The 17,511-nt window shown below is 31.6% G+C and overlaps 1 protein-coding gene, 2 long non-coding RNA genes and 1 pseudogene across 3 annotated transcripts; 2 read left to right on the top strand and 2 right to left on the bottom strand.

Annotated features, from left to right (window-relative positions):
- Positions 1–1,129: 1,129 nt before the first annotated feature.
- On the bottom strand, positions 1,130–2,430 carry LOC141683236 (uncharacterized). The gene is made up of 5 exons (XR_012560196.1): positions 2,045–2,430; positions 1,769–1,966; positions 1,598–1,696; positions 1,368–1,456; positions 1,130–1,262 (listed from the first exon to the last, which is right to left on the bottom strand). It is a non-coding gene; the product is annotated as an uncharacterized LOC141683236 (long non-coding RNA).
- An 871-nt stretch (positions 2,431–3,301) lies between these two features.
- Positions 3,302–3,930, bottom strand: LOC141683704 (uncharacterized). Its single transcript, XR_012560412.1, has 3 exons — positions 3,863–3,930; positions 3,510–3,766; positions 3,302–3,424 (listed from the first exon to the last, which is right to left on the bottom strand). It is a non-coding gene; the product is annotated as an uncharacterized LOC141683704 (long non-coding RNA).
- Positions 3,931–5,206: 1,276 nt separating this feature from the next.
- LOC141685016 (flotillin-like protein 4) lies at positions 5,207–6,684 on the top strand (annotated as a pseudogene).
- A 4,553-nt stretch (positions 6,685–11,237) lies between these two features.
- LOC141682904 (diaboline synthase-like) lies at positions 11,238–12,991 on the top strand. The gene has a single exon (XM_074487590.1). The coding sequence runs from the start codon at positions 11,460–11,462 to the stop codon at positions 12,822–12,824; it is 1,365 nt and encodes a 454-aa protein (XP_074343691.1). The 5' UTR covers positions 11,238–11,459; the 3' UTR covers positions 12,825–12,991.
- Positions 12,992–17,511: the final 4,520 nt, after the last annotated feature.

Here is a 17,511-nt window from a genome sequence, read left to right as displayed (position 1 = left end):
AATTCCATGTCCTGGTGTGGCACTGATGAAATGATAATTAGGTGAGACACCTCTGTGGTGCACTTCTAAGTAAATTAGTTGTGAAATCTTGGAGATTAAGATAAAATACTTTTAACTTAGCAGACAAGGAGGAAAACTGTGGCGGAAAAGAAGAATTTTAATCATTTAAAAAGACTGTTTAATACAGAAATTAGCAGTATTAAGATGGGCTCCTGAGTGTAAGAGTCACTTAATGTCACCTAAAATTGACATGCAGCTAGTATGAACCATTTATTTAGTGGAATTTAATAAAGATCACTTTTAAGAGCTAGGATTTGAATATACTACTGATTATACTAGTTAGGTGCCATTAAGATATTATTTCATTGAAGAATATCTGGAGACTCGATGTACTAACTGTTAAACACTACCGTTTAAGAGATGCCGGTTAACATTATAACAGTCGAATTTGTCATTGTCATTAATTGCATCGTTACATAATTAAAATAAATTTTGTGTAAGTGATTAGTGTTGTTATTTTAGGTGATTAATGTCTAACATGTGGTGCTTTAGCTAATTTTGTGTAAGTGATTAGTGTAATGCAATAGGTGATTATTATAATACAGGTAGTGATTTGTAGAGACTTACGTGTCATCCATATTTTCATCAATCATCCACCTGTAGACGGTAATTTCTTGCCTAGAGTAACTTGAATTGATGTTAATGTTTCTCTGTATGTATGGTGACCGGAAAGCTGGTCCCACCTTGATCTCTCTTTTTGTCTTTTAGTTCAGTTCTTTTGGTGGCATTGGGTTTTTGTTTTCAATGTCACTTCCATGTTCTTCCATCACTTTTTTGCAGACTTGACTTATTCCAAGAGAGAATGACGGACAAAATTGATCTTCATAATCTTTTTCAATCTCCAACATCCCTTCAGGAGATTTTAACCAATCTATAATGTCCAGATAGTCATCATGATCTGGTGGTAATTCACCTTTTTCAACTCCAGTAAATGTATCAATGGGAGCTTGCTCTTCTTGACTTGGAAATATTGGAATGCTGTCATTTTTATGAAAATCATCTTCATAACTCTCACAATCCATCCATTTATTTGCTTTGAACAAGCCTTTAATATTCATCTCGATTTCATCTATTTTCTCGTCATTTGGATGCAATTGTTTTGCTTTTTCCAATTCAGATTCATATTGACTCTTGGCTTCAATTAGTTCCATATTTGCCTCTATCAATAAAGTTGCCTTCATACTAAGTGTGTTCCACCACTCCTGAAGAACAAATCACATTGTTATATACGGTAAAATCTATTGTGTGTGGTGGTTAGTTTGACAATGCTATGATAGTATTTAAATAAAAAAAATGAACTGATATACCTCATGTGCTTCGTTCTGTCCATTAACATCTTTACATCGTCTTTTCCCATTTGGGCCACTCGCGTCTCAATTTCTGAAATACCATTTTCCTAAACGAAGATGTTAAAAGTTAGCCATATATAAACCTATATGGTTAATTATCTGTCTTATGATAGTTAAGTGTGTTTGTGGTGGTTTTCTGTGACATTGTGATGATCAATTAAAAAAAAGAATTAAATGCATGAATATACCTCATTTGGCTTGTCATTTATGTTCTGTCTATTATTTAATCCTGTATCTTCGTTTTCATTTTCAAGAACTTCTTCCTCATTTTCTGTATAAGCTTTTCTCTAAACATGCAAAAAAAAATTATTAGAAACAAATTACATTGGATAATACACACATGTGTGTACTGTACTTACCTTCCAAAATAATCTCTCATTTTCTTCCAATTATTCTATTGTTGACAAATTCAAAATTACTCGAGAACCAAATGCATTGTCTTCAGCTTCCATCACTTCCCTTTCCTTCAATTTCTCTTTTGTCCATCCTCTAAAAGCTGGATAAAGTCTTAGGACAAATTTTTTGCCTTGAAAACATACTCGATCAACGTACATTATCTGTCAAAAATGAACAAGTCGTCAAATAATTTTTGTAAAAGTTCAAATTCTATCTACTTACATATAAACATAACTTACGAGCAAAACAATCATTGGTCCAGTATAGAATAATGAAGATGTCCGCAGCCACCTTTTTTTTGTGATCACTAAACTTTTTATCAAATATGCTGCCCAGTTATAATTGGCGCATTTGTCAAGGTTATCTTTGAAAGACAGAATCGTTTGGCTCACAAAATTATTAGTGTTTGATCGTATCAACACGTTTGTCATCACCACCAGAAAGTTCATCTTAAAAATTTCGTTGACCTCCCCTGTTTGTTTAATGCGATCAACCACTTCACAAGCTTTTACCAAACTCTGGCCTTCAGTGACCGGGAACTGCGATCTCCAATTATCAATTCTTTCACTAATCATTTCATCGTTTCCAAACTCAATTTTTGCTCCTCTACATGGCAGTCCAATTACATCGTGCACAGCTTGCTCAGTGATTTTTATATCCCCCCTTTTCAGTATTAATGTGCAACTTCTATCATCAAATGCTTCAAGGACCTTATAAGCTAGCCTCTGGGGGATTTCCACCAACTCAAAATTTAAGAGACTCTCAAAATCGGCATCTCTAACCCATTGTTGTTGTTCATCTGACAGTGCATATATCATGTCAGTCAGCAACCTAGGGGAGTTGCGAATTTTTGCAATGTCATCATCCTGCACAATGTAAAAAGTTACGTTTCTACATATTGTAATATATAGTGCTGATTTTAATGTGTATTCAATTAAAAAAGTTCTCAAAATGGATACTGATTGTACCTTCTTTGCAATCTCAGTTCTTTGCTCAATTTTTCCTTTCGCTATTCTTCTTTCAGGTTTCCCTTTTACATTCCCCTTGAAACACATTTACAAGTATTAAACATATTAATATTTTTTTCATCCGATTTTATATATTTTTAAAATTTATCAAATTTGTAAAAAATTATAATATAAAATTAATTACACTCATTTATATTCACAACTATTTTTCTCTACACTAATTTTATATAAAAAAATCTTAAATATTTCCATCACTTTATTCACATTTCTTCATTTTTCTTGTATCATTTCATTTTTTTAATGTCTCGTATCTAAAACAGATGTACACATGGTACCAAATGAGTAGTCTTACACTCATGTACTAGCATACCTATAAACACAACACTTTCACAGTTTCATTCATGTAAAATCTCACCATAAGTCTCTTAAATAATCACTTCTCTCTCAAAAATATGAAGACCCCAAGAACAACAAAGTACAGTGAGGTGGGTAAGCTAGCAACCTACATAGCGCAGCACAGATACGCACCTGTAACTCACTCCTAAAATTTTAAATGCTACAAATTACCTTTTTCAGATTTCTCATCTTTCCTTTCATTTCTGCTTCGTTGTTTACAATTTTTTGTTGTCCGGGAACGTCTTCATCAGTTTCCTAAACAAAATATGAAGTATAAATTCAATGGTGAAATGTTTTTTACTATTAAATAATCTCTGCAAATCTAAGGTGATTTATATACCTCATCTATGATTCTTAGCTTCTTTTTTTCTTTATCATTCCCGCAATTTCCTCTTTGTTTTTTTCTTTGCTTTTCATCATTTTTCCCCTACAAAATTAGACAATTAGTTAACTGGTTAATACCCAATAGATTATATGATTTTACCTTAACTGCAAGTCTTTTGTTGACTTTTTTTGATTCACAGGCATCATTTTTCTTTTTCGACCACGGTGCTGGATTTACAAAATCATCATCTGAATTATAAACAACAACTTCCCCTGCAGAAAGCAATATTTTAAGGCAATTCAGCAGTTTAGCACTAATATTATAACAAAACATTAGAGGATGGTTTTATAAATTAAAGAAGCAAATACCTCCTGCTGGAACATCTGTTTGTACATTGATAATCATCTGCTCAGCATCATTTTCTATTTCAGGTTCTGTAACAAAATTAAGTAACACGACGAAATAAACCACACTCCACTTTTAATATCAAAAAATATCACTAAACTCTTCAAATCTATGACACTTATACTGCCAAACATCAAACCACTGTAATAGAAGACAAGTACTAATAAAATGGATGAATTTATAAGACAATAATTTTATACAAGAAGAAATAAGGAAATACCTCTTGCTGGTTCATCAGTTTGTATATTGCTAATCACCTTATCAACATCATTTTCTATCTCTTGTTCTACAGCTATATTATCTTCTACATTATTGCCTCCCGCGTCAATAATTTCAACTTCGGCTTCTTCCAAATTAATGTGAATTGGGCCAGCAACTGGTCTGCGTAGTTTATGTAGTATAAGGCGTGCGCTCCGTCTTATACTACCTGCAAATATCATAATCCAAGCATCATATAAGTCTCAATATATCCAAAAAAAGATACATAAAAACATTTTTGCGTAATTCTAAGCTTATATGTAAAACAAAAGATTATCAATAATCAGAACTAATAATTACAGAATTGTAAGAATAACAAAAAATTATCTGCATAATCACCACCTCATTCTAAAAGTCATAACTACTCATACTAACAAAATCATTACTAAATCACCAAAATCCTAATCATAACATCAATAAATCACAACCTCTGATAACATTATCAAGGTGCTTATATGCAACGTGACCGATTCGTGATAACATTCTCAGTGAAAGGCGAATGGAAAAAATCAAATATGAGGAGGCCATAAGGCTGTAAATCATAAATATCTTTTCTAAGTAACATCTTACACATAAAACATACAGGAAAGAAATTAAGAGCGATGATTAGACACTTTCTTAGGACTGGTAAATCCCGGTTAGATAGTTATGTCCAAATGTCTCTTCAGTTTCCTTGTAATTTCATAAATGGAAAATCCTAAATAAACGTAAAGTCACATCTCAGGTAAACAATATTTTGGAATTTGCAGCATATATTAAAAAGGTTGCGTTTCAAAACCGGAAACATTAAACTGTACCAAGAAAATATAGAATTATAGTAATGAGCAATGGACTAAATTTATTCATAAAAATTAATTACTTGGTGACTATTTAGAAATAAATCAAAATTGGCCTCGAACAGCTGCTTTCTAGTTACTCCCACACAGGGATTTACACTACATTTTGTTCTATAAAAGGACTATTCTACTTTCTACTTCCATTTCATATTCATCTTGTTTTCCCAAACTTACAATTTTTTCTTTTATTTCTCCACAACTTTTCTGATTACCATGTATAGAGTTGCTAGAGCACCAGAATACCTAGTCATTCATGGCTTAGGAATCACCGACATAAAAATTTCGAAAAAAGCATGGATTCTCCCTACTGTCTTCACCATTGGCCCGCGCCTCGACAATGACAACCTTTTGAAGTATGCCAAGCTCATTTCTCCTCATGACAAGCTCTCAAACCATGTCAAAGAGCTTGTTCAGGGTATTATTGACAAGCTCCCAAACCATGTCAAAATTGATGCAGAGACGAAGATTATTTCGACACAAAGGCAGGGGCAGGGGAGGAAGGAGGAGATAAGAGTAAAGGAGGAGGTGAAGGTTTTTGAGAATTAGAGGGAGGCTGAAGTAGCTGGCGAAGAGGAAGCCAGGGTGGGCGAAAGACGCACATGTGGCTGAGGTGGAGGTAAAGAAGGAAATGGCACTACAGGAGGCAGATTTGCAGAAAGAGGTGGAGATAATGAATGCATTGACTCAGACGGAGAAGCTCAAGGCTGAGTTCTTGAGCAAGGCTAGTGTTGAATATGAAATCAAGGTGATCAATATTGAACTTTTAAAAACTTGCATGACATACATATTAACCCATTGTCATAACACCCTAATTTTAAGAGCCTAAAATCGTAGAAAATTTAACTACTTCGCACATAATCACTTTGTCAATCTAACAATTAACGTCGTTTCCTACCTTTTACACCTCCGAACTTTAATACAGTGAATTAAGAGATTACTTGATGATTAATGGCGGAATGTACCAAGAAATCGCAAAGGTTAACAGCGAAGCAGTGAGAGGATTACTTGATGATTACATTCACAATTCCTTATCATACATTTTTTTTACATTTTCTTTCTGCAAAAGAACAAATTAGTGATCGATTTTCAGTAGTATCACTCTCAATCTATAATTAGATATTTATCACTGTAATTTCCACTTGCCATTTAATTAAAACACAGGTACAAGAAGCAAACTGGGAGTTGTACAAGAAACAAAAGGAGGCAGAAGCAATTCTATACCAAAAGGAAAAGGAAGCAGAAGTTCAAAAAGCCATAGCCGATGCAACATTTTATACCCGACAACAAGTTGCGAATTATATGCAAAACAAAAGGAAGCCCAAGGACTAGTCGCGCTATCACAAGCACAAGGCACATATGTAAGCATACTTTTGAAAGCCGTGGGAGGCAATTACAGTAAATTAAGAGATTACTTGATGATTAATGGAGGAATGTACCAAGAAATCGCAAAGGTTAACAGCGAAGCAGTGAGAGGATTGCAGCCTAAGATTAGCATTTGGTCTAATGGAGAAAATAGAGGAGATGGGAATAGTATAAAAGGAATTGGGGAAGTTTATAAGATGCTGCCACCTTTGTTTAAAACGGTTCATGAACAATATTATTATAAAAATCATCTGCATAATCACCACATCATTCTTAAAACCGTAACTACTCATACTAACAAAATCATCAATAAATCACCACAAGAATAAATTACAACAATATAAATCACCACAAACCTGATTATATGACTGTCACACAACAAAAAATTACCACATTAATCTAAAAATCTTCTGCATAATCATATACAACAAAAAATCACCACATTAATTTAAAATTAGTCAATGAATTTGGTCCATAACAAATATTAAAACCAAATCAGATAGTTCAGCCAAGACCATATGATGTGCTATAGAGGTGACATTGCAAACAAAGAAGCTGATCTCGACCCGTAAAATACAGAGCACATTCAAAGTTCATGTTAAATGCAAAATGTAAATTAACCATATAAATCTGTATTTTTAGAAATGCTATAAAAGGTTAAAGCGGCTACAATTATCGGTTTAAGTACATAAGAGCAAGAATCAGAAAATGAAGATGTCCTTTATATTCACTTTAATCATGCGGTACATACATGATCCATACTAGAAATTACACAACAATTCATCATAATACATGCGAAAAATAGAACAGAAAGTGTTTTTAAATACCAAACTAAACATAATACAGCTTTTCTGGAATCCAATTTGTAGACTCACAACTCTCAGGACTCATTACACTATCTGCAAAAATCTATTCCTAATTCTTTGTTAAATAAGCCCTATTACAGCTGCTCCATAAAACAAAACAAAAATTTAATAAGAAACATCCTGAATTTTTTAAACATCCTAAATCACCACAAACCTGATTATATGATTGTCAATATAACAAAAAATCACAACATTAATCTAATAATCTCCTGCGTAATTATATACTAACAAAATCACTACTAAATCTCCACAACACTGTGTAAGCCTATATTATAAGCAAAAAATAATCTATAATCAGATCTAATCATCATACAAGTGTCAGTCAAACAAAAAATCAAGGCATTACTCTTAAATAATATTTGTAATTCTAAATAATAAAATCACCAATAAATCTGGAAAAAAGCATCTATAAGCCGGGATAATCATCATAAGAGTGACAATATCACAAAAAATCAACAAAAATAAGTACTCTACTTTAAAAATCAAAAATATCAACATGCATATTGAAAAACAGGTTTAATAATAAAAAAAATAAGTTAAAGTTAATTTTTACATACCTCCAGGAAATTCATCCATAATTTTCTAAAAATTACTTAGAAACGGGTCGATTTTTTAAAATAAAGAGTATAAGTACCGAATTAGACTATTAAACTTGAAGGAAAATCAGAAAATCACTTAAAATGTGTCGATTCTTACCTTTATTCGGAGTGCATCATCGATGATTTAACAAAGAGAAGAGGGGAGAGAGTGAGAGGGAGAGAGAGAGAGAGATTTAGTGAGAGATGCCGTTAATGGTGTGTATTGTGTATCAGTTTGTTAGGCAGTAAATGCGTGTGTTCAAGTGTGTATATAGGCGCGCTGTTTTAAATGTAAATGTTAGAAACTGCCACTGATTTTTGATTTATTTACAAAAAAACCACCAAATTTGTACTGCATTTTTTGCTCAGATGGACGGCTGTGATGAGATCTCATATCTCACCAAAAAAAGGTTCTCAACGGAGCGCGACCCTATATAATTTGGTCTTGTTTTGGTTTATAAATATTTGTTATAAAATGTAACTCCAACCGTTGGATTGTTGTGATACTAGTTGATTTTGGTACGTTAGATATAATTCACACGGATCGCTGATGTGGCTCTAAATACAACCGCATCCGGTTAAATATAGGAGTGTCAATTTATTATTATTATTATTATTATTATTATTATTATTATTATTATTATTATTATTATTATATAATTTGATAACTTTTACAAAGATTATTATCTTATATTCATGATTTGAGAACTCACAAAGATTATTATATTTTAAATTTTAAAATTTATTTTTGAGAACTTATTGTTTTAAGAAAAAATTTAATTCATGATTTGGATCAATTTTATCATAAATACCATATTTATTTTTTCTAAATTTTTTATCCTAGAAATAAGATATATAGATATTGACATCCTTACGGTTGGATCATTCATAAATATTTTTAAAAAAATTGAAACATCAGTATAGGACTAAACACTAGTAATAACTACTGGTCAAACTACTAGTTGACTGTTAAAATACCGAACCAAATATATTTATTTTTTTCTAAAATTTTTATCATATCACTAAAATATATAGATCTTGACATCATTACGGTTGGAACATTCAAAAACTTTTTTAAAAAAATTGAAACATCAGTATAGGACTAAACATTAGTAAGAAATACTTGTCAAACTACTAGTTAACTGTTAAAATAGCAAACCAAATACATTTATTTTTTTCTAATTTTTTTATCATATCACTAAAATATATAGATCTTAACATCATTACGGTTAGATCATTCATAGACATTTTAAAAAAAATTGAAACATCAGTATAGGACCAAACACTAGTAAGAAGTACTTGTCAAACTACTGGTTGACTGTTAAAATAGGAAATCAAATACATTTATTTTTTTCTAAAAATATTATTTTTCTGATTTTTTTCAAAAAATTATTTTACAAAATTATTTTTTAAAATTTTGAGCTCATATTTGGGTCCAATTTTCCACTCTATTTTTTTGGCAGGAAAATTTCATTGGCGAGAAAACTCCCTCCAATTTTTTTGGCGTGGCTAAATTCAACTGAAATCAGTTATATTTAAAAACGGTTGTATTTAGGCAGTTGAATTTAGGAGGGGCGGCTAAATACAACCATTTAGAGTTGTAATAGATGTCGGTTGTAATTATTCGATTATATATAGACAGGGCTAAAATAGACCGAATTCAGTTGAATTAAGTAACCGACTACATACAACCGAATTCAATTACAACCGAAAACGGTTGAATTTAGTCCCGCCTCTTAAATTTAACCAGATATGGTTGTATTTGATCTAATTGTATTTATTTAGTTGTATTTACCCTTATTTTCTTGTAGTACAGTTAAGTGACCAAAATTTTATTTAATCCTATCAAGAAGTTATTGTAAGTCTTTCAATTCTCATTTTCATATTTAAGATCGGCTCATTTAATAAAATAAATCGAGCCAAATTCATTTAAACGAGTTATTCCCAAATTTTATTTATCAACTCATTTACGGTCCATCTAGAAGCTATTCTTCTAATATCATCAGCCACGCACGTTCCTCTTAATGTACTTCTTGAATCTTACTCCCTCCGTCCCTTAATACGTTTCCCATTTTGACTTTTTATACTGTTCATGTTAAGTGATTGATTATTAATTTATATCTAATCTATAAAAGCAAATATAGTTATGAGTGATCTTGTTGGATTCGTATTATTGAATACTTTAATATAGTGAAATTTTTATATTTAATACTATTACGAAATTAAAGATATTAACAATTAAAAGTGTGCATTGACAAACGTGTCCAACACAAATGGGAAACGTTTTTAGGGACAGAGGGAGTACCATATATGCGAGTATTTTCATTTGTCAGCCACAAATTCATTTAACTTCGTTTTAACGTGATTTTCATTCCATCTTTTTTACATTTTCAACTTATGTGAATTAAGATGTAGGATATGAGGGGATAAAGTTCACCTCTAACAAAACATTGTTGGGTTTTTCACGCTAAAATTTTATTAAAATTTTAAAAGGAATGTATTCAATTAGATATATTTGGATTTTAACTAATGTAGAGGTATATATTTTCAATCTAAAAGAATTAATGAAAATATGAATAATTAATTTAATTTTTGAAAGTTTCTAAAACTTGGATGTAATCTATTTAAATTCAAATATAACTTTTAAAATTGAGGCCTAGTCAAATTTGAATGTCGAAAAATTGATTAAAATAGTGGTAATTAAAAACTCATGATTTTTTTTTAATTTAATAAAATGATGGAATTTAAGAATTTACTGGTGTACTTTACAAGTTCTGATGTTGCTTTCGGGGAGGATGCATTTTGATATGTTTGTCAGAAATGTTTCTAATTATTTCAGATATTACATCAACTTTAAATTTTCTATATCAACTTTACAAAATCGCATATAAGCAACAATCTTATAGAAATATATAAATTATTATTTATCCATTAAAATCTGAATGAAATAGATCTATTATTCCCATAAATATTTAAAATTGTAATATTAACACGTTAAAAACTATTTGATACTATTTTTTATAAAAAATTAATGCTAATTAACTTAAAATTTGTAACAAAATAATTATAAAATAACCTAGGAGCAGGGGTGTTGAAATTTAATTGGTGAATTATACGAATGCAATCGGATTAATTAATGTATATGAATTTGCAGTCATAATAACTCATTCTGACTTTGAATGGCTGGACAAAAAAGTTGAGTCAGATTCTAGTTTCTAGATTGTAGATTCTAGAAGCATATCTTTGTAAACTTTCTCTTTTAACCGGCTAAGAAAACCATCCAGAGGACAACCTAAAACAGCTAACAGTGGGCTACCAGAGTTATGTTTGCAGCATTTATGTTGCATTTTTAGTCTTGGTTCTCCACCACTGCACTCTTCGAAATTTCGGAATTTTTGATGAATAGTCATTGGGTATTTTGGACCGAATCTAAGTAGAACACGTATTTTGGGCAGTTGAAATTGTATGATAATAATAGAATCAAAGAAAGGACCTTCTTATCAATAATTAGTAGGTCCAATTGGAGCTTATTTTCTCCTCAGCAAGATGACAATCAGGCACTTATTTAAAGGCAGCTAGCTTCATTATTATCTCAAAATCAATTACTTAGCATATCCACAGTCGCCAGTTTGCAACGTACATCAACAGTGGCCAGTAGGCATGAAGATTAGTAGGGGGCTGATTCTTCAGGCACCACTAATCTCGACAAGGCAACTGCATGTCGTCTCCAGATCAACAACCAACGTTAAACCAGCTTCTCCCACACCTCTCAAGCTCAAACATTACAATCTTCCTTCACATGATCTCCTGATGCCTGATCTTTACATGCCACTCATTCTCTTCTATGCCAATCCACAAATATCCACTCCACTGGCTAGTAAAACCGCGATACTTAAAAATTCTTTATCAAAAACACTTTCTGAGTACTACCCGTTTGCAGGAAAGCTAAGTTCATCAGGATCCTATGTTGATTGCAATGACGAAGGCATACATTTTCTTGAGGCCCGGATAGCATGCAATTTATCTGAAATTTTAGAAAAACCTCCTGTCAAGGATGAAAAGGAAGGTTATGGTCGTCTCTTTCCACCGGATTCGATATGGCATAATATACCGCACTCTCGTCATTTAATGGCTGTTCAACTAAATCATTTCTCTTGCGGAGGACTAGCTATAGCTGTGATCCTTTCACACCGTGTTGCTGATGGTCTTAGTTTTATAACAATGGTAAGTTACTGGGCAAGACTGTCGTCCCGCAACCTTAACGATCAAGAAAAACTTGTGCACCGTAGTCCCTGTTTCGTGCACGAGCTGCTGCTACCACAATCAAGTGTTGATGATTTAACTGCGACTCAGTTTGTGACTCCGGAAAAGAACTGGATCGCTACCGAGATAATGTTTCCCAACTCAAAGGTAGACAAATTGAAGGCCGAGCTGGAAATGCAAGACAAACAACAAGGCATGATAAAAAATAACATTTACACACGGAACGAACTTGTGACTGCACTCCTTTACAGATGTGCTGTAAATGCCGCAACTGCATCAAACTCTGGGACCTATACCAAATCTGTTTTGTTGCAGGCCGTAAACATGCGCCCTGTGATTGATCCTCCACTGCCAAAAACAAGTGTTGGAAATCTCGTTACATGGAATCACATTCCGACAGATACGATGAATGAGACAAAGTTAAACACATTGGTAGGCCAAATGCGGAAAGGGATGATGCAGCTTAGAGGATCAAAGAGTATGGTCGGAAAAGAAGCCTTCCCATTGATAGACAAGTATGCAAAACTTAATTACAAGGCTTATGCTATTAGCAGCATTTGTAAATTCCCATTTTATGATGAGACGGATTTCGGGTGGGGAAGGCCTGTTAAAGCCGCTGTTGTGGACACACCGTTTGTTAATTCTATTTTGATGATGGACACTCCAAGTAGAGATGGTATAACGGCCACTGTAAGTCTGGAGGAGCAGGACATGAAAAATTTCCTAGCTAACAAAGAGCTCCTTGCTCATGCTTCTTTCTGATACTTTTATGTTAAAACTTATCATCAAAATCTTTGTATTTTTGTTCTTTCAAATAGGGATCATTGTTTTCATCCATTATCTAAATTAAAATATTCGTATACAAATCGCAGTAGCCTTGTTACTTTGATTGTTATCTAAATATTCTCTTGCAAGAACTATATACAGTGCTCATAATTCATATACGAGCGACGGTATGAAATCATGCGAGAACTAATTTGCCAAGGTTTCAAAAGTGCGAGTATAGGTAATATCTTTTTTGAAATCCATTGCGGTCTTTATTGTCAAGTTAGAACCTTGGCGTTTTGTATATAGCCCAAATTGGCGTTTTGTATATAGCCCAAATTGGCGTACACACTCTTCAAGAGTTGTTGATTCCTCCTAAGGATATCTTCGTCAAATCCCGAATCCCCAATTTGGTTAGTGGGGGCTTCAATGAAGTAAACTATCCTACACTCCCTTTTCGAGAGTTGGACCTTTTAATAATGTAGATTTTACCAGGGAGGGAGCAGGGCATTTGAAAATATAAGTTTGTTCCTGTACTCTCTTGAGAGGAGAGCATGACATTAAAAATCCAGTGGGTCGCTGACTTTTTTACTTAAGTGTTGTAGGACTTATAGTTTGTCAGACTACCCTACTTCACTATTTCAGTGCGCAAGTTTGAAATATTTATGGACATATACGTATTATCGCGACATTATATGAAAAATATTTTGAACGCAATTCAAATGCTATAATAAATATGGCATTTAAAATATGTCGCAATATTTTTTTTCCTAAAATAATGTTTTTCTGTAAAACACTTTATTCAAAATTATGTGCCTCGCATAAATATATTTTATTTTTTAGGGAGATGCAACTCGTACGATCTTCTAAAAATACACAATTCTTTAAAATAAATATCTTATACGATATTTTTAAAATATATGCGTTATTTAATGTTTAAATCGTTCAATAATTTTACAAGCACAATGTATATCATTCGCATATATCATATATTTGTTTTTTTAAATTAAAAAAATATGAATATTATGCGTTCATGGCATCGTGTATGTAATTAGCAATGTAATTACCAAAAAATAAGTGAAAAACTTATCTTTGATTTCACGGAATGAATTCCTGCTTCGCGATAAACTGGCGGGCAATTGATTTTCGCAGGCTCTACTTTTTTCCTTTGTCGATGCCTTTTGTTTCCTTTTGTTTTTGGTGTTAATCCCGTGAGATTTTATGTGTTCGGAGTTTGAAGTACTGGAAATTTATTTCACCGCCGGTGTTTTGTCTTCTCTTCGGTAAATATAGGCGCGCGTGGCCTCGCATGTTGAGAAATTTTCAATCGTCCGAATCGTGTTGGACACCACTTCTTGATCTTTAAAACCACCTGTGTTCTGCGTACGGTCACCGGCTTCACAGTCGTATGATCGTACAAAGATACCGGTGTTAGCCCCTCTTCATTAAAAACCCAAAATCCTCATGATTAATAAAATTATCCGTTCTCCGTTGCATAATTAACCCCCTCCTTCTAATGCCAAATGTTGTTGGAGTAATTTCGTAACAACACGAAATCAGATGGATGCTGGAATATTAGAGCGATTTGTGATTGCTTTTAGGGATTATGGTTTATAAAAAATAGGGTGGCTGGACTTGGGAGGTGTCTCAAATTTTCTCGTTGTATCGGATCCATTTGGCAAGATTCCTGCGTACCAATTTATATTTGATCAAACCTACGAGGTTCTATAAAATTTGGTCTTATCCCTGAGAGACTTTAGGGATAAGTTTCGTTAATGTGCTAATTACCGATTTTATTTGATTTAATCTTGGTGATGGGATACCTTCCTTGATTTAAAAGATATCGTTCCGAGATATTTTCCGTTATTTATTCATTGTGATTGATTTTTTCCTCGTTTCTGATAGATGATAAAATTTTAGCATTAAATGATAATTATTAATCGAAATTAATAATTAATAATATTGCAAATTTAGAGATAATTAGGATATGTCAAAATGTGGCATAATACATTCCAATATCCTAACTGCTTCCAAGGTCAGCTATTTAAAATGCATTATTTGGATAATGAGATCTTTGCATGTGATACATTTCTTGTAAAAGAAAGCATGTAAAGAATCTCAGCTGATCTTGTTTCATTCTTGAAATAAGACGAGTCAAATGTGCTTTTGGCCTAGTTCAAATAGGCTTGAGTAAAAAACTAAAACTTAACTAGAACCCGTAACTGAAATCAACAAATTAAAAATTAAATTAATTTGAGTGGTTCAGTTCTGGTAATAGTTTCCAACCAAATCGGAAAAAAAATTGAACCAAACTAATATTAAAATGAATATATTATCCATTAAATTTCAAAAATTAATAAATACTTATCTGTATATCTATTATATATGTTATGGGCCAACAAGACATTTTCTGCCATTTAATTTACTGTTATAGAAAATTTAATTTATTAAAAATGTTGTCCTTGAATGTAATTGAACCCATGACTTTTGACTCCTGTTTTTAGGCCATTTCACTTTGATTTCGTAAAAATAATTCTATAAACTTATTTCATAATGTAACATCATCCAAATCGGGACAGGTCTAAGCAATATATGCATTCCGTGTAGCCGAATAAATTGAATTTTTATGTATTTTAGCTTCAATAAGCTATATATGCTAAAATCCTTCCAAAATTATGATTTTTTATTTTCTACAATAAAATATTAAAATTAATCGAACAAATTTTCACATCAATGCAAAAGAATAATAAACATGAAACTGAAATCATCTAATATATATATAGTTAAGTTCGATGAAATTCACTATTTCATTGGAGTCCTCGGAGTCCATATATGTTCTGCAAGTAAAATATAGCTTAAAATATTACTAAATATATTATTTTTCGAATGATTTTCTACAAACATCACTATTTTATTGAAAATCTTGCAAATTGCATACATTTTACAAGGAGGACATTGTAAAATATATTATTATAAAAAATATACTTAATTTGCAGAACATAAATGTTCATGTTGTTGAACATTGCGGAACATACATATTGCACTTGTAAATGTATGAGATTTGCATGATTTTATTGAATTAATGATATTTGTGAAACATATTTTGTAAGATAACACGTTTTAAAATATATTTTATTTACAAAATATAGATAGACTTCGAGGAATACAACCAAAAGGTGAATTCCATATACTTTACTCGTAAACACACAGGAGGGATGGAATTATAGTATTTTATAGAGGTAAGTGAGTAACTCAACATTAGCCATTAGATTTATTTTAAGTGAGGGGTACAGAAATTTACACGTACACAACACATATATACTAATATTAAACTATAATAACCGAAATGTGATATAATTTGGTATGCTTTTTTTGGTTGGTTTGGTCATCCCCATTAATGACTGTCAGATCTTCTTAATCAAATAATCAGGACCGTTAGATTCGAATAATAAAAAATATACAATATTCAAGTTCACAAGTTCGAATCCCGCCAACAACAAATATTTATATTAATATTTATACATAACTCAATTTACCAGGTTGAAATCCCGCCAACAGCAAATATTAATATTGTTATTTATACACAACTCAAATTCACAGTTTGGAATTTCGCTAACAACAAACTTTTATATTATTATTTATAAACATACTATTAACATTGGTAGTTCAAATCTCATTAATCATACACTATATAATCTTAAATAAAATATGATTTTATTATAATTTTAAATAATATAAATATTAAAATCTATAAAATATTAATGAGGATATGTGCATGGCACGGGTCGTAAAGCTAATATAAGTAAATATGTAAAATCCATATCAACATTATTTAAAAAAACATCACACAACAAAAATCATGTAGAAAAATCTTTCCTTCATTTCAATCCTACCTTCTAACTTTTTAACTTTCTCAAAAATTGTGGAATTATGGCGGGGGATCAAACAAAATACAGAAGCTCCATTAATCCTTTTTCCTACCGTCCTGAAACTTTGAAATGTGTGGTTTTTTTCCAGAATTTTCTAAAATCATCAATATACTTATATAAAGGAGAAGACGGGGCGTGTATGTGACATCTCTCAAATTATCTTATTCTATTTTCTAATTTTCTCAATTTTTTGAGTTAATAAATATCAAAAATTACAATTACATTATATTCTTCTAAATATATTATCATCGTTCGTATTATTCTCATATATTTTCCATAACATATTTTATTTAAATTTTTGTAAATAATTTTGAAGATCGATATCTTTTTATTTAAGTTAATGCTCACTGAATATTTTTGAAAAAAAGGTATTAATTAAAAAGGTTGTAGAAAGTTTAGGAGCAAATTTTATAGAATTACCTAATTAAAATTAGGATTAGAGTATATATATAAGAATCATGCAATCATTCAATTATCGGAAAAAACACATACAGGAGTTCAACGAGGTGCGTTCTCTTCTTTTTCTTTTTTCTTTTTTCTTCGATTTTTAATATTCGTTTGTCCATGTGTGACAGGTGGTATATGATTAATATACATGTTTTGGTTGGTTAAAAATCATGTTATGCAATTTAAAGTTTTATTTTATTTATTTATGTATGTGTTGAACTATCCTTTTTGTTTGGTTCTTATACATGACACTTGCACAATTAATTAAAATCATGTTAGTCAAGAGTTGTAGACTTAGTTGGGAAAAT

Source organism: Apium graveolens, chromosome 9, assembly GCF_009905375.1.
Source record: "Apium graveolens cultivar Ventura chromosome 9, ASM990537v1, whole genome shotgun sequence".
Lineage (NCBI taxonomy): Eukaryota > Viridiplantae > Streptophyta > Magnoliopsida > Apiales > Apiaceae > Apium > Apium graveolens.
The sequence above is the reverse complement of the archived record's forward strand: the minus strand, read 5'-3'. Positions and strand labels throughout refer to the sequence as shown.

What these genes read in the sequence shown, in the direction of transcription:
- LOC141682904 (XM_074487590.1), top strand. Translation starts at nt 11,460, where the DNA reads ATGAAGATTAGTAGGGGGCTGATTCTTCAGGCACCACTAATCTCGACA.